Below are 25,195 nucleotides of genomic sequence, written 5' to 3' on the forward strand. Positions count from 1 at the left end.
TATGGGAAGGGCACAGTGGGGACAGCTTGGGAACCCAGATAAGGGTGGAGCCTTCATTCTGAGCCAACTACAGAAGTCATCTTGGAGGGCAGGACTGGTGGTGTCAGCCTGGCCCTGGAGAAAATGATTTTCTTTCCCAAACAAGCTGGATTGAGGTGGTGCAACTGTAGCCAGATGCCGGAAGTTCTGATGGGCTGCCGTGGTGCAGCTTTGCCTTTAAAATCACTCTCAGAGCTTGGCAAGGGAGGGGTTTGCTTTTTATCATCTTGGCATTCATTATCTTTAAAAATTCTCACATTAAAAATTCTAATTATTTATTGCAGACAGAATGGAAAACAGAAAACAAGAGAGCACCTGACAAAAGTTACCTTTAGGCTTTAATTCCTTCAGCTGGAAACTGTGTGTGTGTGTTTGTGTGTGTGTGCGTGCGCGCCCGCTCGCACGCGTGCATTTTTTAGAGGCTATCAGGGAAGAGACCACACCTGTATAATGAACATGCAGGAAGTTTCTAACCTTCCACTGTTACTGACATGGAAATGACATCAGCTGGGTACTGGGGTGCTGACCAGTAGGATAACTTTCTGAAAGTGTAATTTCTAAGAATTCCCTATTGCAGTAAAAACACTTGCCATTGCATATATTTGTAGTCAAGCTCCCAACTAAACACACTCTGGACCTGAACAAGGCAGTTTTCTGTCACAGACATCTGCAGATTCTCTGGGTCAGAAAGGATTTGGCAGGCTTCTTCTCCCAGCAAGCCCCTCATCTCCCTCCACAGCTTGGCTTACATTCCCCTAGGGATGGGAATCTCCTTCCTGGCCCTGAATTTCTCAGCTCTCATGGCCCCGCCTCTGGGAAATGAGCCCTTTGAGTGAAATGAAGCATGTATGCCTGGTCTTCACTGCTGACACTGGTTATTGGCTCTGCAGAACAATTCCAGACTCCTGTACATCTGTGGCCAGCTCTGCATGCCTGAGTCTCTAGTCTGTTCAATGCCCCTACATACAGAGTCACAGTTCCTTGCCTGGGGCTCCAGTGTGGATTCCTCCCCATCTGGCCACTCTATTCAGGGATCAGGCACTCCCATGCTCCCTTCTCTGCCCCAGCTCATCACTCAATACTTACTCGTTGCTCAGTTCCCTCAACCCTCACTATAACTGATGGCAGGCTTTTAGGCTTCAGAGCCATCTCTGTACCCAGAAGTTCCTGGGGTACAGTTCCTGGGGTACAGCTCTTTCTATACTCTTGCCTCTCTTTCAGGGGAGCACTTTGCTGATATGCAGAGGATCCGAGTTTGATTGCCAACACTAAACCGAATGACAAAACCAATCTTACTGGCTAAACATTTGGTACATAGGGTTCTGACCCACCCAGCCTAAGAATGAACTTACGAGGGTTGTTTACTACACAATAAATTGTCACTAAGTACCCACAGTCACTAAGTGGGTACCATGAGCTACTTTTACTGAATACTAGGGACAGAGGATGGGCAAGCCAGGACAGGCCTGGTCTAGCCCAAGTCCTTTGTATGGAGAAAGGCAGGGCAGGAACTGGACAGAGAAGAGAGGGAGAGTAGTAAAGGTAAGTGGGGCTATCCACCCTAGAAGGGGATGCTTCTGTTGAGGCAGGTCCCTTGCATGAGTACTGGCAGAGTTCTAGGCCTAAGGAGCTGTAGGTGCAGACATTCTGAGGTCCTGTGTACCACCTTGAACATGGTCACTCAGACCACACCCATGGTGCAGTGTTGTGTACCAGGCCTAGTGCTAGTGTCAGCTCCAGGAATCTGCCTACCTCTGACCTCATTAGATGGTTTAAGATCCATAATAGACAAGGAATCCTGCTGGTCCATGACCCAGTCCCTCTCCTGCCTGTGTCTCTGGTCTCATCAATTAAGTGGTTGGTCATTGAACTGTTGCTTGGTGAACTTACAAACTGACTTCTGATCAGGTAACTAGTTTGTTCTTCTAACTATCCAGTCTTTTTTTTTTTTTTTTTTTTTTTTTGGTTTTTCCAGACAAGGTTTCTCTGTGTAGCTTTGAAGCCTATCCTGGCACTCGCTCTGGAGACCAGGCTGGCCTCGAACTCACAGAGATCCACCTGCCTCTGCCTCCCGAGTGCTGGGATTAAAGGTGTGTGCCACCAATGCCCGGCCTACTAGCCAATCTTGACCAGGGTTTCCTCTGAGCCTGGCACTGCTGGGTCCTGGGAAGTGGGCATGATCAAGGTAGGTTCTTCTTCTCTGAGGCCTACTCTGCAGGGGTTACCAACCTTTCAGCACTGAAATTTAATGTTGTGATTTGCAAATATGTTGGGCTGTGTTGTAGCTCTCCTGGGATGCAAACAACCCTTGGACCTCAGGTTGGGCCCCCTTGAAAGTTTAGAGATAAGACAGAAAATACACACAGGGAAAACCAACAGGGCAAGATGACAGAGAAAGGCTTCAGCTGCATATGCCCATCCAGCAGGAAACAGGGCAACTTTAGCTTAGTCTTGAAGAAGGATGAGGTTGTCCCATAAGGGCCAGATGGTCTATGCAAAGGCCCTATAGCTTTGGTGTGTTGGAGCTCAGTGGAAAGCCTGCTTTGTCTGCTTATTGAGAATGCCTTTTGCCCATAACAAATTGACCCTAGTTTGAAGGGATTGCCAACAGAGAGGTGTCTCCATCTCTGGCCACACACAGTGTTTGTGTCTTCCTGGAAACCAGCTCAGTGTAGCTGGCACAGCCTCCTCCTTGGGCAGTCTCTGAGCAGCCAGCCGCTGTGTGGTGAGGAGAACAAGGCTACATTATGAGAGTTTCACAGGCTGGCCGTGGGCAAACAGAAGGCCTGAGTGTGCCCAGGGACAGCAGACTGCTTAGAATAGATCACTGAGCTTGGCTCTGGAGCCAGGAGAGCAGCCAACAAGAACCAGGTCTTTATGAAGGGAGGCCCAGCTTGGCATGAACAGAGAGTGAGCATACCTGCCATCTATCTGAAGCCTTTGACAGGCTTCTGGCCCTGGTGGTCCCGGAGTACACTGGTGGCAAACAAAGTTTACAGGTAGACTGGTTGCTAGGGGATGCAGCTCCCAGGTTTCTTGCCTCTGCCTCCCACTCCAGGATACAGACAAAAGAAACCAGTGGCCAATGAAAACAGCCATTTAGGCTCAGTGCCCTGGCCATGAAGAGGACAGCTCCTCTATAAGTCCTGGAGGTGGCTGAGGGAGCCCCTCCTACAGAGATGAACTGGTGGTCAAAGAACAGCAGACACGTGACCAGTTTCATGGCTGGCAAATGGCAGATGGGCCATGGAGCTTAGACCTGCTTGAGCCCAGGTCTGGTTCATGCTGTAATGTGGGTGTGGTGTGGGTGTGGTGTATGTCAGTACTCTTATCACATTGGCTATGGAGAACATCACTCAAGCTTGTATGGCCAAACAGCTGTTTATGAAGATTCTGGGGCTCTGGAATTGGGTGGGACTACACTGCCGGGGCTGGAGAAGCTAGGCCTTGTTCAGTCCTCATTGCAGGGACCAGGCTGTCCATCAGGGGACTCAGCTCCTCCTCTGGCCTCTCCCCACAGCCCTTCCTGGGAGCTGGTTGGAGCTTTCTCTCAGCATATAGCCCTCTAGAGGCGCATCTCCAAGGAATGGAGTGACGGGACTGCAATGGCTGGTCATGAACACTGACCCAATTTTAGCCATCCACGTAAATGATCTCTGATCCCGGCACAGGGTGGGGCTCGCCAGGACCTCAGGAGACGCTCATAGGTCCATTGAACTCATGGATTCTCCATCACTATCTCCAGAGGAGGAAACTGAGGTCCAGGGAACGGAATAATCGGCTTAAGACACTTTGCAGGGCAATGCTACGCCACACCGCCCCCTCGTGGCCACAGGTAGCATGTCCTGAGCTCAAGGCCAGGGCTTCTAAGGGACCAGGCAGGCTCTGCTGAGGCTCATGACAAATTGGTAGTTCGGGGTAACAGCTGCCATTGGTGCTAGTGAGGGGCAGGGACCCTGCAGCTCAGATAAGCTCCGTGACTCCTCACCTGGTTCTCCTGGTCAAAATCCCCACAAGACAGACTTTACAGACAGGACAGGCTGAGGGACCTGAACACAGGTGCTTTGCATCCACCCCGACCTGGGCGGGGCTCCTTTTCCTCTTCTTCTTTTCTTCATGCTCAGGAATGTGTCTCTACACAAGGGGGCACATACATGTCTCTTACCTGGAATAGGAAGACTTTCTGATCTCTCCCTCTCCCTGTATCCTTCTCCCCTCTCCTCCCCTTCTCTGTCTTTGATCCTCTGTAAAGAGACATAGAGATGGAGAGATAGAGAGAGGATAGAAGAGAAGAGGGAAAAGTCCTGTCTGCCCCAGGGGAACAGCGGGAAAGAGAGGAGCTGGAAAAAGAGCTGAAGTGTGTCTCTCTTTTAAAGGGTCCTTTGCACCTGCATGCAGACTAGTAGTCATGGAACCTGGGCTGACCAGGGTACTGCCTGAGTGCATTCTGACAGGGGCAGGCCAGCATAATGCCTGAGTCCTTACACCAGGCATGATAAATGACTGGGATGCTGAGTCCCCTATGTGGAAACTATTTCAGTCTCAGTGCCTGAGTCCTCCTGTCTTCACTGGAGAGAGAGAGAGAGAGAGAGAGAGAGAGAGAGAGAGAGAGAGAGAGAGAGAGAGAGAGAGAGAGAGAGAGAAAGAGAGAGAGAGAGAGAATGCCTTTAATACTAGCACTTGGGAGGTAGAGGCAGGCACATCTCAGTGAGTTCCAGCCTGGTCTACACAGTGAGTTTCAGGACAACCAGGGTTACACAGAGAAACCATGTCTCAAAACAAAACAGAAACCAAAAACACCTGATAGAAGCTGACATGGTGGTACATGCCTGTAATTCCAGGGCACACCAAGGACGTAGAGGATCTGGTCATTCTTGCCTACAGAGGAAGGTTTTGCTGCCAACCTGGGTTACAGGAGACCCAGGGGTGGGAAGGAGGAGGAGAAGAAAAACAAAAATAAGTAAACAAAACCTGATGGTGAGGCAGCATGTTACTCTTGTGGACACCTCAGGGCCTTTCAATGTGCTGCTTCTTGAGCTCTGCCTCCTGTCATATTCTGGATGTCTTCTGGCCCTTGTTTTAAGCTCAGCACAGGCAACACCACTTGCCAATGGCCCTGTCCATCCTGGACTATCCTAGACCAACACTGGGCACTCTGCTCCTGCCAGATAAGATGCCCCCTTCCCTGGGCTCTATGCCCCATTCAGAATAGAGACAGACTCTCTGTGCTCACCCACCTTCTGCTGCCCTGGTGCATTGGACTTGGGCAAAGCCACCCACAGCCTACAGATGGCCTGCTGGGGCCTTCTCAGCCCCTGCAACCACAAGAGCCAATTCTCCAAGAATCTCTTCCTATAAAGCTATGTGTATGTCTTCTTGGCTAGGCCTCTCTGGGGAGCTCTGACTGGTACAGTGTGGCAGAGAGGAAGAATAGGGGAACTGGGCTGATATAGGAGGGTTAAGAGGGTAAGAGCTCCTCTAAGGCATGTACACACATCAGGCTGGCAAGACATGGCTATAACCCAAGAACACAAAAAAGATTGGAAGGAGATGCCTCCAAAGCCGAGGCCAGAACACATAATAGGGACCAAGAGTCTTGCAGGTGCCAGGCACCGGCTCGACCTCCCTGTCAGCTGCCTCCTGGTCCCTACTGCCCCCTCTGTTCATTCCCAGTACATCGATAGTGCTTGCTTTAATGGGCTCAACCCCAAGTGCCACTGGCTCAGAATGGACAAAGGGGACAAAGTTCAAGCCCTTCCTTTAACCAGAAGACAATAAATAAGTAAATAAATGGCCACGCTTCTCTTCGGGGGAGGTCAGAGCTACGAAGATAGCACAGGGTGAGCGGCGTGGCGATCATGGTGCCCACCAGACGGTTATTCCCAAATATTAGCACGCAGCCTTCTCCTCATACCCCACTACAGGAAGTGGAACAGACATTGCGCCTTGGCTTTGGTTCATTTTGTATTTGTACTCTGTGCGTCTATCATGGAGGTCCGAGTTTTGGGTCTGAGTCCGTCTCCGAATATTGGACAGTGTGAACTTTGAATTCCTTAAGGCTGTGGCTAGATTCGCTCTTTTCGCGTCTTCCTGCGCCTATTGCGCCCTCTGGTGGGAAGGATCTGTCCTGCAGCCAGATGGTCTTGAGTAAATGTCTTATTTATATAACCACTTTTTTTTTTTTTTTTTTTTTTTTTTTTTTTTTCTCGCTTTCCCCAGCCGGCTTTCACCAGAAGGATGTCCTCCCTCTTTTATCGAGGAAAAGCCTAAAAGGAATGCTTTCACTCTCCATTGATGGATTAATGGTTTAGGCCACTTTGAAAATGTTCTTGACTTTACAGCCTCTTAGCACGTTTAAGGTCTTAGAAAACGTGAATTCTACACATGTCCTGCTGTTATGCCTGGTGGTGTTAGGAACAAAGCCCACATGGTTCCCCTAGAAATACATGTGCTGTGTTTAACCAGTGTAGTCTTGGAGCATGGTTTGTACTAAACTGGCACACAGTCTCTGCTACCTGTCTGCCTTGTTCTTGTGTTCTTGGGTCAGGAATTACATATTTTCTCTGTGTGTTCTTGGCCCTTGTGTGGCAAACATAACTTTATTTGCTTTTCTGTTTTGATACCGTACCTAGCTATGGTGTAGCTCACTCACTGAGCCAGGCTGACTGTCAGTCATTTGACAGACATCTAAATGTTCCTAGCACCTTGCTACTGCTGAGAATCCAGGCAAGCTAAGCAGGACCCATTGAGTGGGTATCCACGTGGTCATGCCTGCAGGTGGTGAGGCACAGGTGAATGCCACAGCCACTGATATACAGGGCACTCTGGGCCGTTCCCCAACAGGATGTAAGAAGGTTGTTGTGGGGTTGTGGGGTTGGGGTTGGGTCCTATGGGAACCGGCAGCTTACAACAGATTTCTGGTTTTATTCTAGTGCCCACATGAACTAACAAGAGCATTGGGTAAAGGTCACTGTATCTGTCTCAGAGTTTTGTGGGGGTGTGGTTGGGGTGTGTGTGTGTGTGTGTGTGTGTGTGTGTGTGTGTGCATATGTGTGCATGTGTGTGACTATGCATGGAAAGGACAGAAGACAGCTTTGCGTGTCATTTCTCGAGACACTGTGCACTTTGTTTTTGTTTCTTTTGCCATGGAGTTTCTCATAGCTCACCCATTTGGCTAGGCTGGCTAACAAGCCAGTTCCAGGGATCCTCCTGCCTCTGTCTCCTGGTTTTGGGATTACAAGTGCACAACACCATGCCTGGCTTTTCAAACTCAGGTGCTAGTGCATACAGAGCAAGCGCTTTATAAACAGAGCCATCTCCCGGCCAGACTCAGCTTTTAACCCCCCTCACCCCAGCTTGTGTGTACAATATGGAGAGCAAGGAAAAAGAAGCCAGAGACCACCCAGGGCTACTGAGCTGCTCGTGATGCCTGTGGGCTATGGGGTGCACTGGAGGCAATCCAGTGACAACTTGATGCCCCTGCTTTCTCTGTTAACAGCAGACCTCTTTCAGAACAGAACTCAGAAGATAGTGCTGTAACCAAGTTCAGAAAGTCAGTCACTAGTCAGGTAGAACCCCATAGTGGGACTCCAATTTTTTTGTGACTAGGTCTCATAAGACCTGCAGTCCCCGCCAGACATCCTGACCCCTCTTTCATCTTGTTCACCTTGAACAGCAAGGAAAACATCCTTAGGAACTGACCCTGTACCTTCCCATTATTAGAATTTTCCTATTGTGCAGTTTTAACTCCCACTGTGTGTGTCTGTGTGTGTGTGTGTGTGTGTGTGTGTGTGTGTGTGTGTGTGTGTGTGTGTTTCTCACTGACCCTAGAGCTGTTTACCTAGAATGGCTGGCCAGAGATCTCCTGGGATCTACTTGTCTCTGACTCTCAGTGCTGGAGTTACAGATGCACAACACCATGGCCATATTTTATGCCCAGCTGGAGAGGTAGACTGAGGTCATCATGCCTGCATAGCCAGCACATTGCCCACAGGCATCTCCTCAGCCATTTTGTATCTCTTATGTCTCAGGAACAACTGTTTTATTGGCATACCGCCACGCACAGTGGTTTACACATGGTTTCCAGCTATTTCTGCTCTATAAGAGCAGGTGAGTAGCCATGGGACCATATGCCTATGATTTTAAAACCTTGCCCAACTGGCCTTTTGGGCAGAATTGCTGGCCCCTTAGTGTTGAAATATATATATATATATATATATATATATATATATATATATATATATATATCCAGTAATCTTAGCAGTTATGCTTTTGCAAGCAAAGTAGACTGATCCAAGGGTGACTTGTAGTTTGCCCATCCCAAGCTGTGCTAGTCCTGTCCATTTATACTAAGTGGGTGTGCTCCAGACCCCAGCTGCTGAAAAGAGCTGTAAGTCTTACTTATGTTTTATTTTATGTGCATGAGTATGTCTGCTTACCATGTGCAGGCCTGATGCCCTCCAAACTGGAGTTACAGACAGTTGTGAGCCTCCACATGGTTGCTGGGAATTGAACTGGTGTCCTCTGGAACAGCAGCCAATGCTCTTAATCACCGAGCATCTCTCCAGCCCCTGGCCTTTATTTATTTATTTATTTATTTATTTATTTATTTATTTATTGTTTTTTTTGAGACAGGGTTTCTCTGTGTAGCTTTGGAGCCTATCCTGGCACTCGCTCTGGAGACCAGGCTGGCCTTGAACTCACAGAGATCCACCTGCCTCTGCCTCCCGAGTGCTGGGATTAAAGGCCTACACCACCAATGCCCGGCACCTGGCCTATATTTAATAAATGGGCTACAAAGGCTTTTCTACATGTTACTAACTTGGGAAGAAGTAGAAGAAACAGTTTTCAGATCCAGCGGTTCCTGGAGTGTCAGATAGTTGGAAGAGGGAGCCAAGAGGCCTGAAGGCAGCACTGCCAAGCAGTATGGGAGCACCTATATTCCTTTTGTTTTTGCTGGGATTACAGGTATTAGTCACATTTGGCTGCAACCTCCATTTCTGAGGCACAGGCAAATGACCTTCATCTAATATCCTGTACCATGCAAGCCAGAAACTCCTCACACTAAGTACGAGGGTCACAGGTCTCTATTAGAAACCCCAGAAGCACCCACTAACTGGAATTCCAGGCACCTGCATGCATTAGAAATAAGGTTCACAGGAAGTATGCATGTTATCATTGGAACCAAGACTTCTGCATGGAACCAGGACTTCTGCATGTACTATCTGAAGACTTTATGATGAGCTTTAAAACGTCGAGTCTCTTTCCCTAGAGCTTATAACTTTTTTCTCAGCCTAGCTTATGGTTTTCTAAGTGAATATATAAGTAACATAATCGATGCATTACTTTATAGAACACTTAATTTGTGCATTCTGGAATTTAAGAGTTTATTGTATAGATACTAAATTTCATATTTTAAATATTTTCATACTTTGTTCTATTTACTATGCTATCTTGAAGAATGTTTAAAATTCATTTTTTCCCCTAGAAATATATAAACAATCTTTTGTTATTTCTCAAGACAGGGTTTTTCTGCACAGCCCTTGCTGTTGTGGAATTTGCTTTGTGAATTAGGCTGGCCTTGAACTGCTTCCCACTAGGATTAAAGGCATGTGCCATCACTTCCTCGGATAAACAGTCTTTAAAAACAGATTTATTTGCAATCCTCTGTAATTCTGTGCCTGAGTGTGGGTTTGTGCATTTGATTTCAGGTGACCTCAGAGGCTGGAGGAGGGCATTAGATCCTGTGGAGCTGGGGCTTCAGGAATTGTGAGCTCTCACAAAAATGAAGTGGGTGGGGGAACTGACCATGCTGCAGAGCCATCGACATAGCCCCTATGGAAGCAATCTTTTCTTGGTGTTTTTGAGACAGGGTGCTATTCTTTAGCACGGGTTGGCCTGGAACTCTATTTTCACATTCAGTGACTGTAGTAGAAATATATGTGTAATAGCACCCACTAGATTCTGAACAGTAAATGTAGGCCACTGGTTTGACCTACAGTTCCTAAACTTACATGTTCTTTGATTTGAACCACAAGCCAAATGAATAAATGTCACCATACAACACAGAAGGTCCACGAAAAGCCAAAAATGAGATTACATTATCAAGTTTATTTGTTTTCTGAGACAGGTTCTCTTTATGTAGCCCTGGCTGTTCTTGAACTCTCTATGTAGATCAGGCTGGCCTCAGACTAATAGCGATCTGCCTGCCTCTGCCCGAGTTCTGGGATTAAAAGTCATTTATTTTCTGATACATGGTCTTCTTGGCTATCTAAGATGACTTGAAACTTACTATATAGTCCAGGCTATTCTGGTACCTGTGCGCTTCCTACCTGAGTCCCGAGTGCTGGGATTGCAATGTGTGCCATCACACCTGACTCCATTACTGATTTTACTTACCCTCGCTGACAGCAATACACCCAGCTAAGGGCTTACTTGAGGGTACTACCTGAGAGAACCAACTTAGGGAATAGTAGTTTGTTGGTAAGAGACCTTCAAGCATTCTGTATCCCCAAAGTGAAAGAACAAATCCCTCCTCCTACTCCCATGGGACCCAGGGAGAAAGCAGAGCAGTGAAAACAGTAGCAAGGCTGGTTTTTTCACACCAGCTTTTGAAGAAGGAAACTGCCTTTCCTTACTCCACTACTAATAACATGAACGACAGGCTTATTTGCAAACAAAACAAGAAATATGTTAAATAATTTTCAGAAGGAAATCTCCTTCAATGAAATTTAACATTTTAATTGATGTGCTATCAATTGAACACTGATAACCATACATTAATATGCTTGCTGTGATAAGCTAAGCCTTTGAATCATATTATCAAATACAACTTCAAAACTTGCTGCAACAAACACCCAGTTTGGCTGTCTTGAGAAACTATCTTATTTCCTTTGGCCTACAATCTGTAAAGTTGAATATGATACTAAATAATCTACCATCTATCCTAGAAGGCTACAGAAAACTGAATCACTTCACTGTTAGGATTTAAGAATACAGCTTTAATTTCTTGGTCACTTTTGATCATATAAATATATAAATCTTAACAAGGTAACACTGTTAACTGTAATAAAGACCATAAAAATAACAGCTCTGCCATATTGCACAGATAAATTAATCAGTTGGCTTCCCCAGCCCCCCCATCAAACAACTTTCGGATCAAAACTGGAAGACACAGGGATCTACACTCTCGACATCGAATATTGACGATGTCAAGTCGTTTGCAGAAAATAAACTTTTAACAGTTCACATTCCGACATCATATACACCAGTTTAGCAGGATCTCTTAACATTCGGAACAAGAGTCTTACTGGAGTCCTCCTGCGGTAAAGGTGCGGGATCAGAGCTGCTGTCTGTCATCGCAGCCAGGGAAGTGGTCCTCGGTCCGGAACAGGACCGGCGGCTCGTAGGCGGAACGCTGGGGCCCGGAAGGTGCGGACCTGAAGAGAGCGGGGACGCTGATGGTGTGCAACAGCCTCCGGAAGGCTCGAGGGAAGGTCCCCAGCTCGGCCTCGGCCTTGGTGACCTGCTCCTCCATCCTGGCCACGCTGCAGCCGATCATCCTCACGAACGCCTCGAGCTTGTCGATCCTGCCGTAGATGCGTCTCATCTCCGCGGCTTTGGCGTGAATCCGCGGCACGCCCTCGCTCACCACGTGGGACGAGTCTCCGCGAATCATGTCCAGCATGCCCACGAACTCATCCACCCTGGCCAGCAGGTCTTCCAGGCTGGCGTCCAGAGCCTCCACCTCGGGCCGTGGCCCCGTGGCCGGCAGCAGGCTGGAGGCGTAACCCAAGGCAGCGCGGCGCAGCAGCGGCAGGTCGCGGCCCGGCGCGTCCTCAGAGCCATCATCCTCCCACGGCCCTGACGCGCTGCTTTGGCTCTGCGATACGTGGCCGCTGTCCCCGCTCCACGTAGCACCCAGCGGCTCAGCCTCCTCAGTCGAGGCCTCTCGGGGGAGGTTTCCGCCCGCGGGTCCGTCCTCCATGGCCCGCTCAGCCGCTTCCGGCGCTAAGCGGCACGTCACGGCCCCGCGTTCTCTGCTTCCGGCGCTGCTTGAATGCGTCATGCTCTTACCAGCCCGCTAATCTCCTGACCCCGCCCAACCAACTTCCTTGTGCCTTGCCTGCTCGTTCATGTGTGCTGGTTCTTTTCCCACGTGTTTATAATTCAAAAAGGATGGCGGTTAGATGATAGGTAGACTATAGGTAGATGACAGATAGATAATAAATAGATTAGGCCAGTCGTGTCATGTGCCTTTAATCCCAGAACTCTGAGTTCAAGGCCAGTCTGGCCAGTTTCAGGCCAGCCAGGGCAGAATAGTGAGACCCTGTCTTGAACAAACAAATGAACCAACAAACCAATAAATGATTGGTAGGTAGATAATGGTAAATTGATAGGTGATAGTGTAAGAGGAATACAATTAAATAGATCTAAAAAATGTCCACGGGACCTTCTTGTGTATCCTCATAGCCAGATTACCTCTGTCTGTCCACCTGCCCTGCAGCCATCGAGGCTAAGTCTCTGCAGATGGTATGATATTCCAAAGACCTGCTTGAGGAGTCAGGAGACTCCAGGCATTTGAGCTCAAGAGTAGTGCAAAGCCCTTCTCATTTTTAATACTACAGCAAGCAAAACATGAGGTGACATTTATAATTAGCTTAAGCAAGTACAAGTACACAGCAAGGAAACATGCTGGTGTCATTATCATCTTTGGTCTTGTAAAAAGAACTAAGAATATTCCTCCCAGGTATTTTCCTTTCCCACATAGATAATGTGGACATTATCAGGGCATTCCGTTCATGTCCTTTCTTTCCAATGTATTCACTTATTATAGTTGATGTAATTCTTCCTAGAAGGCCATCTTGTGGGAAGAACATTATGCACTCTGCCCCACCCATAGTTCACAGCTTTCTTACATAGGCTCCCGTATCCATTCATTGTATAGGACCCACCAGCACCCATGCAAGGTTCCTGCCTGCTTCTTTTCCTTTACCAATAATAGTAAAATAAACTGTAAGCAAAAGCAAGGAAGGTGGAGCACAAAGTCATCCTAATGATGTGTTCATCTCAGCCTTTTACAAAAGAAATAATAGCTCCAAGGCATGGATTCCATCAAGGTGTTGCCAGGGAAAAACACAAGATAGGAGTAAAGTCCCTAAAATTCTTAGAAACATCCAAGATGGCATTTCCATGCAGCCTGGTAGATTTCTAGGAAACTTATGGTCTTATCCTTCAACACTGTCATCTGAAGACAGTCCTAAGGTAGCAGGTGAGAAAATGGGCAGCAATTGAGAAAGACTTGGGCTATTTACTGTTGACTCACTCATACACAGGCAGGCACTCACACGCATAGCGCAAAAGACAAGGTGATGGAAACAGGTGTTCAACACATACTCTTCCTGGGTACAGTTTACATGACCTCTTTCCTCACTGGGAATTGGGAATTAGAGAAAAACAAAAACAACTTTGAGTAACAAAATAGAGAAAGCTACAAGCTTTTTCAGTTCTTCACCATGTCAGTCCATCTGTAGCAGGTGACCCAATTCCCTCCCTGTGAACCTAAACCACAGCTGGGAGGAACTTGTCATGCACACCATGAATAGTCAGCCTTTCAAATCCAGAGATTAAAAAAGGGAAATTTAACCACTTCTGGGAATGCTACTTTCTTAGTCCAGGGTCTTCTGACATACTTGCCTTCTAGAAACATCTGGAAAGCATTAATAAGAGCTTCTCTCTGCCTTTATGCTTGCTTGTTTCTCTTTCCTACATTCACACTCTCCTCTGTTTTGCTGAGTGGTCTAGGTTTTCTTTCAGTTTTCCAACATGCTATGCTTAGGCAGGTATACTTTGGGTGACCATCCTATTGGAACTAGCATTATGTTCTGCTGTGTGGTTTTGCAACTGTTACTTATGATGTCTGCATGGTGACTTTGAATCAAATGTGGATCCTCAATACATTTGGGTTTCAAAGATATCTTTCATTAGAGGAAGTTGTTTTACAGCAGACATATTCATCACTCTGCTGTGTTTTGAAGAGTGAAACATGGCTGTATTTTGTTGTTATCTGTGTAACCTGATCCTTTTCTGGCACCTTGCAGTCTGTGAATTGTGGTCAAAATCTACTGGTGTTGGTATAGTTCTAGGCATGACTAGACTGGACGGTAGCTGGTGAAGACCATGTGGATAAGATTCCTTTAAACAAACTGGAAAATTCAGAAAATGGGATGGCTTTGTCTGTGCTTTGGAACTTCAGCTCCTCTGTGAGACAAAAGAGCTATGTTGTGGCACATTGTCTGATGTGTGTTGTGTAACCTCAGGTTAATTTTTAAAAATCTGTCTGATACCATATGATAATGAGGCTTGAATAGAAAGCAAGAACTGCACATGACAGTCATAAAGCACTCACTATTACAGGGGCTTCAGAGAAGAGCATCAGAGATGATGGACAGAGATTCTGAAGAAAATGGGAAACATTATCAGGGCCCAGGCAGCAGCTCTGACAGGTATTCAAGGTCAAAACCAAACACTAACTGAGTGTTCATCTAGGAAGCTGGGTTTTGTTTCTACTTTTTAAAATGGTGTTTTTGTTTTTTGTCTTTTGTTTATTTAGTTGAAAATATATAAATGATGGAAATGGAGAGGTGGCTTAGTGGTTAAAAGCACAGGCTGTTTTCTCCAAGGACCTGAGCTTGGTTCCCATCACCCATATCAGGCAGCTCACAACTGCCTATAACTCCAGCTCTAGGGCACTAGATGCTGTCTTCTGGCCTTTATGGGCTCCTGTACAAGTGGAATACACTCACTGGCACACACGCGTAACACATAGAACATAATAATATTTTTTTTAAAAAATAATAATGGACTTTTTGTTCAAAGAACCGAAGTCCCTGTGGTTGTTAATAAACAAGTCATAAGTGAATCATTAAAAAAGTGATGTTCTCCCTTGAGTCCTCAATGTCAAGCAGAATGAACTTTGTGTAGCTTGCAAGGCTCCCAGTAAGTACTGTGGGGGACAATAGTTTCTGGAGCCATGGCAACAGGGTGGCAGAACAAGCTTCAGGCCTTCCACTAACCCAAACCCTTGCCTTTTGACGGTGACACTGTCTGATATGGTGTGGTGCATGTCCTGTTAATGCACTAGTAAAGGCAAGACATGGATTGACCAGAGGTGTGGAGAGAAATGAAAACTAGGAATGATATGGTGTATCTCAAGAGCCAGATGAGGGAGTCACAGCTGCACAGGGGCATCAGGATGCTTTTCAGAGCAACAGTGATGTTGCTGGACCTTGAATGTTAAGTACAGACCCTGAAAGGGGAAACAGTGAAGGCATCAGAAGGGTAGGAAGCAACAGTCTGAGTGAAAACCCCTAGTTCAGTCTGGGAGATGGCTAGGGTTGCAATTTACAGAGGGAGAGGCATTCTGGGAGACACGGAAATGAAGGTCTTCATTAAGGAATTCATTCATTGTCAAAGGCCTGAACTTCAGTGAGGTCTCTTCACTCTAGAGTTTTGCTCACAGTCATAGCCAAACAAGCAGGCTTTGGTTTCTAGAACTGATAAATACAATTCATTTAACATAAATACTTTATTATATATATCCTCTCCTTCCTTCCTTCCTTCCTTCTTTCCTTCCTTCCTTCCATCCTTCCTTCCTTCCTTTCTTGTTTTCTTTCTTTCCTCAAGTCAAGATCTCTCTGTGTAACTACGTGGCTGTCCTGGAGCTCACTTTGTGGACCAGGCTGGCCTCAAACTCACAGAGTGCTTGTCTCTGCCTCCTGAGAGTTGGGATTAAAGGCATGCACCACTACTGCCTGCTGATAAACACAATTTTACTTGGGAGGCAGAGGCAGGTGGATCTCTGTGAGTTCAAGGCCAGCCTGGTCTCCAGAGCGAGTGCCAGGATAGGCTCCAAAACTACACAGAGAAACCCTGTCTCAAAAAAACAAACAAAAAAAAGCCAAGACAACAATAACAAAAACAACAATACAATTTTATAAGAGAAAATATATGCTTACAACAAACATGGACACACCTTTAGGGTTTATGTGCAAAATGAAATCACACAATGTGGCTGTTCCCCGCCTCATGATCTCTGCCTTGCTCCCTGGCCTCGTGTTCCTGGCTTTGTGTTCTTCAGTGGACAGGTACTGCTGAGATTATTGACAATTTCTGATTATCTGGGAAGTGGTGATCATGCCTATAGTTCCCAAAGCTTATTCAACTTCAGTTTAGGGGTTAGTGGAAGAATGTAAGACAGGGAACTGTCTTAGTTAGGGTTACTATTGCTGCAACAAAACACCACGACCAAAAAGCAAGTTGGGGAGAAAAGGGTTTATTCAGCTTACACTGTCATATCACTATTCATCATCAAAGTAAGTCAGGACAGGAACTCAAAGAGGGCAGGAACCTGAAGACAAGAGATGATACAGGGGCCATGGAGGGGTGCCGCTTTTTTGTTTTGTTTGGTTTGGTTTGGTTGGCTTTCAAGATAGGGTTTCTCTGCAGCTTTGAAGCCTGTCCTGGAACTCACTATGTAGATCAGGCTGGCCTGGAACTCACAGAGCTCTGCCTGCCTCTGCCTCCCGAGTGCTGGGATTAAAAATGTGTGCCACCACCACCCATCTCAGCTTGCTTTCTTATAGAACACAGGACCACCTGCCCAGGGATGGCACCACCCACAGTGGGCTGGGCCATCCACGCATCAATCACTAGTTAAGAAAATACCTTACAGACAGATCTTATAGAGACATTTTCTCAGTTGAGGTTTCCTCCTTTCAGATAACTCTAGTTTGTGTGTCAAGTTGACTAAGACTGACTACCCAGCATATGCACTATCCACACTTTTAAAAACTGACTACACAGGGACTGTAGAGGCAACTCTGTGGTTAAGAGCACTTGTTGCTCTTGCAGAAGATCTGGGTTCAATTTCTCATACCCACATCATATAGCTTATAATTGCCTATAATTTCAGTTCCAAGGGATCTTATGCCCTCTTCGGGCTTCCAATAGCACCAGGCACACATATTGCTCATAGACACACTTTTAGGCAAAATACCCATACATAGACAATAAAAACAAATCTTAAGGACCAGGCGTTAGTGGCACATGCCTTTAATCCTAGCACTCAGGAGGCAGAGGCAGGTGGATCTCTGTGAGTTCGAGGACAGCCTGGTCTCCAGAGCAAGTGCCAGGATAGGCTCCAAAGGGAAACCCTGTCTCGAAAAAACAAAATAACAACAACAAAAAACAAATCTTAAAAACATTTTTTCTATGTATGGCTGTTTTGTCTGCATGTTGTCTGTGTACCATGTTATGCCTAGTGACTGCAGAGCTCAGAAGAGGGCATTGGATCCCCTGGAACTAGAGTTACAGACAGTTGTGGGCTACCATGTAGGTTCTGGAAGTCAAAGCTGGGTCCTCTGCAAGAACAAGTGCTTGTAACCACCAAGCCATCTTTCCAGACCTGAAATAAATCGTCAAAAAAAGAAAGCTGAGAACATAAACAGACATGCACACATATGCATGCTATAGAAAGACATGCCTACCTCCCTGGGTTAGCTGATAATTGGTATAGATGAATAACCGTTCACACATAAGTCACTTTTTTAATTTTTTCAGTACCCCAGGATTCATCATAACATTGTTTTGAGAGCTTAAGCCTTCTGAATCATTCTTTTACTATTTATTTATTTATTTATTTATTTATCAAGAGAGGGTTTCTCAGTGTAGCTTTGGAACCTGTCCTGGGTCCTGCTCTGTAGGCCAGCCAGGCCTCAAACTCAGAAATCTGCTTGCCTCTGTCTCCCAAGTGCTGGGATTAAAGGCGTGTACCACCACTGACTAGCCTGAAATTTTTTATGTGTGTATCTGTGTGTTTGTTACATGTGAACAGGTCCCCATGGATGTCAGAAAAGGATAATGAATCCCCTGGAGCTGGAACCACAGAAGGCTCTAAGCCACCCGATGTGGGTCCTCTGGAAGAACAGCAAGCACCCTTAACCACTGAGCCATCTCTCCAGTCCCTTCTGAGTCATTCTTCTCCTTGGGCTCCTGGGCAGAACATTATAGTGAGACTGTTATAGTCCTTGCTTGATGAAATGGAATTTAGAGACATGCATGGTTTCGTGTGTATTTCTCACTTGGCTCATCTTCATTTCATAAATGATCATGTATCTGTAGAATCTAAGCAACTGCCAAGTCACCTTGCCACTGGTTTGGCTTTGTCAGCAGCTTTGGAAGCCATTAGTCTGTCCTGTCATTCCAAAACTCCCCTTTCTCTGAAATCTGAGATCTTACGCTGTCTTCCAAAAGACCCAGCAGATTCCACTGCCTTCATCTGCACTGGCTGGCAACGACTGGCCTGACCACTAAGTTCTGTTTCTTCTGGAAACACTAACTCATCACTCCAGGTTTTAAATCTTCCCACATCTTCCCATTCCACTGTGATCCAGCAGCACTGCCAGCCTCCCTTACTCTCTCTATTTTTCTTACTAATACTTAAAATGCAATTTAAAAATCATCTTGCTTCTCTCTGTAGATTATCGGCCTCTGGAGAGGGACGTTGTTCACTGCTGAATTCCAAGAACATAGACCAGCATGTGGCTGACAAATGGTTGGTGCTAAATACTCAGGACAATCAAATGGCAATAGGGCATGAAAAGTAAATGTGTGTCTGAGTGTGTGTGTGTGTGTGTAGCATATGTGTGTACTTGCATGTAAGTATGTGTGCCTATGAACAGGTGTGTGGAGGACAGAGATTCGCATTAGGTATGTTCCTCTATCATTCTCCATCTTATATTTTAAGATTTAATTGCATATTTATTTGTGTGAGCTTTTATGTGTCAAGGCACAAGTGTAGAGGTCTGAGGACAACATACCCAATTAGTTCTCTCTGTCTGCCATGTGTGTCCTGGGGATGCAACTTAGGTCATCAGGCTCTGTGTAGCAGGTGCATTTGCTATCTAAACTATCCAACCAGCTTCACCTTACTTTTTGAGACACAGTCTCTTCCTGAATCCATGGTTTACTGATTGGCTAGACTGGATGGCCAGCAAGCTCCAGAGGCCTGCTTGTCTACAGCAGCAATGTCACACATATGTGCCACTGTGCCCAGCTTTTGAAAATTAAATTTAATTGTAAGCAACCAATGCAAACATTTTGTTCTTGACAATTCCCCTCCTCAGCACCTCCCCGCTTCAGTCTGTCACCAAGGTGTGTGGAGTCTGCCTGTACCTTGGATTCATCACCTTGTTTTCAGCTGCCTCAAGCTTCTAGCATTTAACTATCTAACAGGCTCTCAGCTTTCAATGTTACCACAATCCTGTTAGCAGATCATCTTGAGTAAACTGGACTTTCATTCCCCTGCTGGTCTTAAGAAATTCCTTTTGTCTTCTGGTCATGGTGGCATGCATCTTTAATTGTAGCACTTGAGAGAGAGAGAGAGAGAGAGAGAGAGAGAGAGAGAGAGAGAGAGAGAATCAGGACATTAAGTGCTACATAATGAGACCCTGTCTCAAAAAAATCATTCTATGTTAGATGCTTTTATTTTCTCATGGCATTAGAACCAAGAAGACCTCTTTATACAGTTAAGTAAGTGAAGTAACACCAGCTAAATAGACAAAACACTCAAAAAGACAAAATGTCCCAGTTGGTTCTGCTTTATTTTTTTAAATTTATTTATTTTATGTGTGAGTACTCTACTCTATCTGCATGTGCGCCTTCATGCCAGAAAAGGGCATCAGATCCCACTATAGATGGTTGTGAGGTACCATGTGGTTGCTGGGAAATGAACTCAGGACTTCTAAAAGAGCTCTCTTAAATGCTGAACCATCTCTCCAGCACCCTGAAGGCTCACACTTCAATAAGTGGTGTCAGCTTGACGTAAACTTGAATCACCAGGGAAGAGAGTCTCAGGATTGTTTAGATCAAGTTGGCCTATGAGGGATTGTCTTAATTACATTAGTTGAGGTAGGAAGATTTGCCACCTGTTGGAAGTACCATTCCCTAGGCAGGGAATCCTGGAATGTATGAGAACAGAGAAATTGAGCTGTGTATATGCAAACATGCATTAATTCACTGGTCTCTGCTCTTGACTGGATTTGATATGGCTCTGCTTCCCACTCCTACCACTTAGACTTCATGATGGACTGTACCTGTAACTGTTGAGCCAAATAAACCTTTTTTTCCCTGGAGTTGCTTTGTCATTTTATTTTATCAAAACAACAGGAAGCAAACTAAGACAATCTTCAAATATAAATTCCATGAAAAAGGCAGACTAGCTATACTCCCTTTTCATACACGGTAATTAGTCTAAGGTATCCTGATGAGAAGCTGTGGGGCTTGGTATCCAGATCAGGGTCCAGAGTCCAAGTGGAGTAGAGAGCAATCCCTACATGTCTCAGAGTCCCTATGAGCAGGATGGGGAGAGTGTCCCCAGTGTAAATAGTGTATTCAGTGGAGAGAGTTTATGGTATAGAATGGAAATCCTCCCTGGGAAATCAGCTCAGGTTGAGAGGGAAGCCAGTTCTCAGAGATATTCTAGGTGTCAAACCTAGTAACGCATGGACAGTGTCCACACATGGGTCAACATCATGGTACTGCTTGAACCAGGAAGATGAGAGTAGTAACTGAAGAGGGAAGCCTTACAAATCACCACTTGGGAGATGAAGAAGATGTGTTTTCAGGGAAAGACTTTAGGGGGTCCAGAGTCTGAGCAGGGTAAAGGGCAAAGGGACATGATCATATAGAATGAACTCTGTGACATTGTTTAGGATGGAGGTCTCAATGGTAATTTTTTGGAATTCAATATATGTAATGGATATAGAATTCTGGGTGTGCATAGAATCCTACGTATATAGCTACAATGTCCCTTAGTTCTGTCCATTGAGAAGAACTAGAAGCATACCTACCCATAAGACCTTGGCTTTTAGATACCACTTTCCACTAAAGGAACTCAGGGCTGCTTAGAGAAATGACCTGCTCTAGGAGTAGAACAAGGAGAGTACGTCAAAGAATGTTGGGCATGGACCAAGAGCATACAGCTTAAGTGACCTCTTGCTTGTTAGTTCAGTAACAATTTGATCATCAAAAAGCAAAGACAACAAAATAATAGTAACAAACTACAGCCCACTGACTAAAATGGGAGATCACTAGTTTACATCAACAGCAATATGTGAAGACACAAGTGCCCCACAGTGCTTAATACCACAGAGGAGAAAAGAGTAACCATATTGTGAAGCCTTTGCTCTTACCATGGGAGTCTATTTCTTTTCTTTCTTTCTTTCTTTTTTTTTTTTTTTTTTTTTTTTTTTTTGGTTTTTTGAGACAGGGTTTCTCTGTGGCTTTGGAGGCTGTCCTGGAACTAGCTCTTGTAGACCAGGCTGGTCTCGAACTCACAGAGATCCGCCTGCCTCTGGGGAGTCTGTTTCTTTTATTTTTGTTTCAGTTACTTTGTTGTGTTGTTGTTGTGATAAAAATACCCTGACCCTGACCCTGACAAAAACAACTTAAGGAACAAAGGGCTTATTTCCATCTTCAGTTCAAGAAGGATAGAGTCCATCATGGCAGGGAAGACAAGGCAACATGCTGGAGCAGTAGCTGAGAGCTTACATACAAAAATAGGAGATGGAGAGAGACAGACAGCCACTGGGAATAGTGTGGGGTTTTGAAACCCAGCCCCCTGGTGATTTACTTCCTCCAACAAGGCCACATCTTCTAATCCTTCCCAAGCAGTTCCACAACTGAGTACAAAGCATCGAAATCTATGAGCCTATGAGGGTCATTCTCATTCAAACTATGACACCTAGCATAGAGTGAAGATGGTGGAAGGTAATCAATCAGGCATGATCTCGTGAATATATTAATGCTGTATTGGAGGGGGGTCGTGTGCTCTTTAAATGTGGCTCTTACTTCACACTCAGGAAGGTGTGAACTCCAAAGAGGAGGTTGTGGTCCTCACCCTGGAGGCACAGTGTGTGTCTGCATCCCAGCAGGCTTTATAGTAAGGTGGTGGAGAGCCACAGGTCTCTTAGAGCAGGGGAAACCAGACACAATGTCCACTGTCAGAGCAGAAGAGGAGTCACAGTGAGTCGAGAATTGCTAGGGCAACCATGAAGTCATGAGAGCCTTATCTCTAGAAAAACACCCCCAAAGTAGGGCATCGGTCAGAATCCATCCTGTGGTGGAAACAGAAAGATTGACACAAGGGCAAGGGATATGGTTCAGTTGAGTGCTGGCCTGACGTTCCATCCTCAGTATCACATTAAGTAAAGCACACCTGTAATCTCAGCCCTTGACATGGAGGCCAGAGGATCAGAAGTTCAAGGTTGTCCTAAGATACATAATGAGTTTGAGGCCAGCCAGATGTATATATGACTGTCTTAAGAAAAAGAGGAAGAGGAGAGGGTAGGAGTTACCAGGCCCAATTAGAGAAGTTGGAGAAAGATGTTGGGGGATATTTGATCATACTGTGTGAAAATGTGTCTATGCTTTACCTCACCTGCCTAAGGCACCTGATTGGTTTGATAAAGAGCTGAATGGCCAATAGCAAGGCAGGAGAGAATAGGTGGGACTTCTTCGGAGAAAGAGGAACTCTGGGAAGAAGAGAGGCAGGAATTCATCAGCCAGACAAAGGAGTCTGACATATAGAATGGGGGAGAGGTAAAGAACCACACGGTAGAATGTAGAGTAATAAGAATGGGTTAATGTAAGCTATAAGAGCTAATTGGGAACAAGCCTAAGCTAAAGCCAAGCATTCATAATTAATAATAAGTCTTCGTGTCATTATTTGGTGGCTGGTGGTCCAAAGGAAGTCCAATAAGAAAGTCCTGCCATAAAAGGATGCTTACAGAGGTGGCACACTGAAGTTTCCATGCTATACCCCACTAGGTCTTGGTTGGAAAGCATAGAAGTCCACCCTCAGTGACCTAGTTCCAAAAGACTTCTCTGAGAGCTGAGTTCAGAGCTGCACAGCTTGAGGTATCCCGAAGTTTGCTACAAAACACTTCACATGGCCTGCATCAATTGCTGAAGCCCTTATCTAGGGTGAGAGAAGAGTCTGGGGGACCCAGGTGAGGTGTCCACACCTCAGATCTCAGTAAGGCTAGACAGTGGGGGCTCTGATGCTTGCAGCAGCTTCTTAGGCTTCACCTCCCTCCAAAACTAACAAGCTGAGAGACTGTCACCCGGAGCATGGTGACTGACTTGTTAAGCAGCAAGAAAAAAGAGAAAACAGTCTCAGCTGTGATGCATCCTTTATGTTCCAGCCTGTCATGTTTTTTTTTTTTTTTTTTTTTTTGGTTTTTCGAGACAGGGTTTCTCTGTGTAGCTTGGAGCCTATCCTGGCACTTGCTCTGGAGACCAGGCTGGCTGAGTGCTGGGATTAAAGGCGTGCGCCACCAACGCCCGGCTGCCAGCCTGTCATGTTAACATCACCTCCCATGCATCTTGAGATGTGTGCACCCAACCCAAGATTATCCCTATTACAGATATGTCTGCATCTCCTCCGTAAAGGGGTAGCCCACACATCACGCCCTCTTGAAGTTCAGAATTCCTTCAGAACACTTAGGTGTTATATGCTGGGTATCCAGAGGATGGGAAAAATCCTGAAACCAGACAAAGTCACCAGTGACTTCTCCATGACTTCACCTGGGTCACTCTTTGCATCCTAAAGACAATGTCATGACACTGACACGAGTGGGGATAGTGGTTCATTGGTAGTTCTCATCCCCACTTGTAATGCATAGCTTCTCAGTCTGCCACTGGGTGTGTCAGGCCTTTCTTAAAAACTATTACTATGAGAAACATCAGTGACAAACATCTCAAGGGACCATGGGGCCAGTGCACCAATACTTAGCCATGGTAATAACTCTGCAGAGCCAGGACCATATGTCCAGCAGAATGTGACTATGATACAGATGTCTACAGGTTTGCCCAGCTGGGTCCTCCCAGTGAGATGTCTCTTTGTTGGGCAAAGACTTCAGGGTTTAAAGGAAATGTCTGGGTTCCCTGGGCCTATTAGCATTTCATAAGCATTTTAACCAGAGGGACACTGGTTAAAGATCAGCCCAGCAAGAGCTTTCTGGAAGCTGATGATCCCACTGCCAAGGTCCTCCTGGGGACTCTGTGAGGAATCTATCCTCTCAGGCAGCATTCAGCACCCTCCTGAATCACTTGGCTTCCTCTCTCAAGAAGTGACAGTGACAGGCAGAGATGAGCACAGCCATAATGAACTCACTGAAGTCCACCAGGGCATCTCTGTTGGTGTCTATTTCCTTAAGTACTTTGTTCAGACCTTCTGCACCACTCCCAGTCTAGAGGAGAGAGGGGCCAGAGTCAGCAACAGGGATGCAATGGGCCTCAGACAGCTCCAGCCCCAGTGTCAGAAGGGAAGGGAAAAGGCACCCATGAGTGGACCACATGCCAGTCCAGCTGTGGAGCCAGTCATGCTTTGTCCACACAAAGATACACAGGTATATACAGGCTGTGAGATGCTCTGGGTGGCATGGCAGGACATCAACTAACATTAACTGCTAATCCATCTCCCAGGCTCTCATACCTAGCTTTTATGTAGGTGCCAGGGATCTCAATTAAGATCACATGCCTGGATGGCAAGCTCTTTACCAACTGAGTCCTCTCCCCAGCCCCTCCTGTGCTTTTGACTGGGTTATCTGCTTAACGGGAGCCTGCAGGCCTCATGATTATAAGGCAAGGGTTCTGCCTCCCTGTGTTTGTTAGTGATGAAGACTAATAGGCCCAGAGAGTCCAAGGGACCTGCATAGAGACTCCACTCTTCTCTGCTCCAGCACTCCCAGGTCTTTTTTTTTTTTTTTTTTTTTTGGAGAGGGCAAGTCTGGTACAGTTTCTGAAAGCCTGCTCACATGACAGTTAGGACTAATGCACCATCTTCACAGAGAGAGGGCAAATCTGAGCATCAGCATGGCAGGGGTGGGGGCTGGGGGTTAGTAACTCAGCTGAAGACTGAAACATTTTACATTCCTGTGGCTGTTTTAGAAAGTGTGAGTTCAGACCACCCGCTAAGCTGAGGCTGTGTGCATGGAAGTAGGTGTTAATTATAGCAGGTCAGAATGGTTAAGTAAGGGGATGCTGCAAATTTGACAATCAAAGATAGTGGGACACACCCAGCCACCTAGACACC

General features: G+C 46.0%; 1 protein-coding gene across 1 annotated transcript; it reads right to left on the reverse strand.

Annotated features, from left to right (window-relative positions):
• Nucleotides 1-10,736: 10,736 nt before the first annotated feature.
• Nucleotides 10,737-12,069, reverse strand: Bloc1s4 (biogenesis of lysosomal organelles complex 1 subunit 4). The gene has a single exon (XM_027387083.2). The coding sequence runs from the start codon at nt 12,023-12,025 to the stop codon at nt 11,378-11,380; it is 648 nt and encodes a 215-aa protein (XP_027242884.1). The 5' UTR covers nt 12,026-12,069; the 3' UTR covers nt 10,737-11,377.
• Between the last annotated feature and the right edge of the window lie 13,126 nt (nt 12,070-25,195).

Source organism: Cricetulus griseus, assembly GCF_003668045.3.
Source record: "Cricetulus griseus strain 17A/GY chromosome 1 unlocalized genomic scaffold, alternate assembly CriGri-PICRH-1.0 chr1_1, whole genome shotgun sequence".
NCBI classification, from domain to species: Eukaryota; Metazoa; Chordata; class Mammalia; order Rodentia; family Cricetidae; genus Cricetulus; species Cricetulus griseus.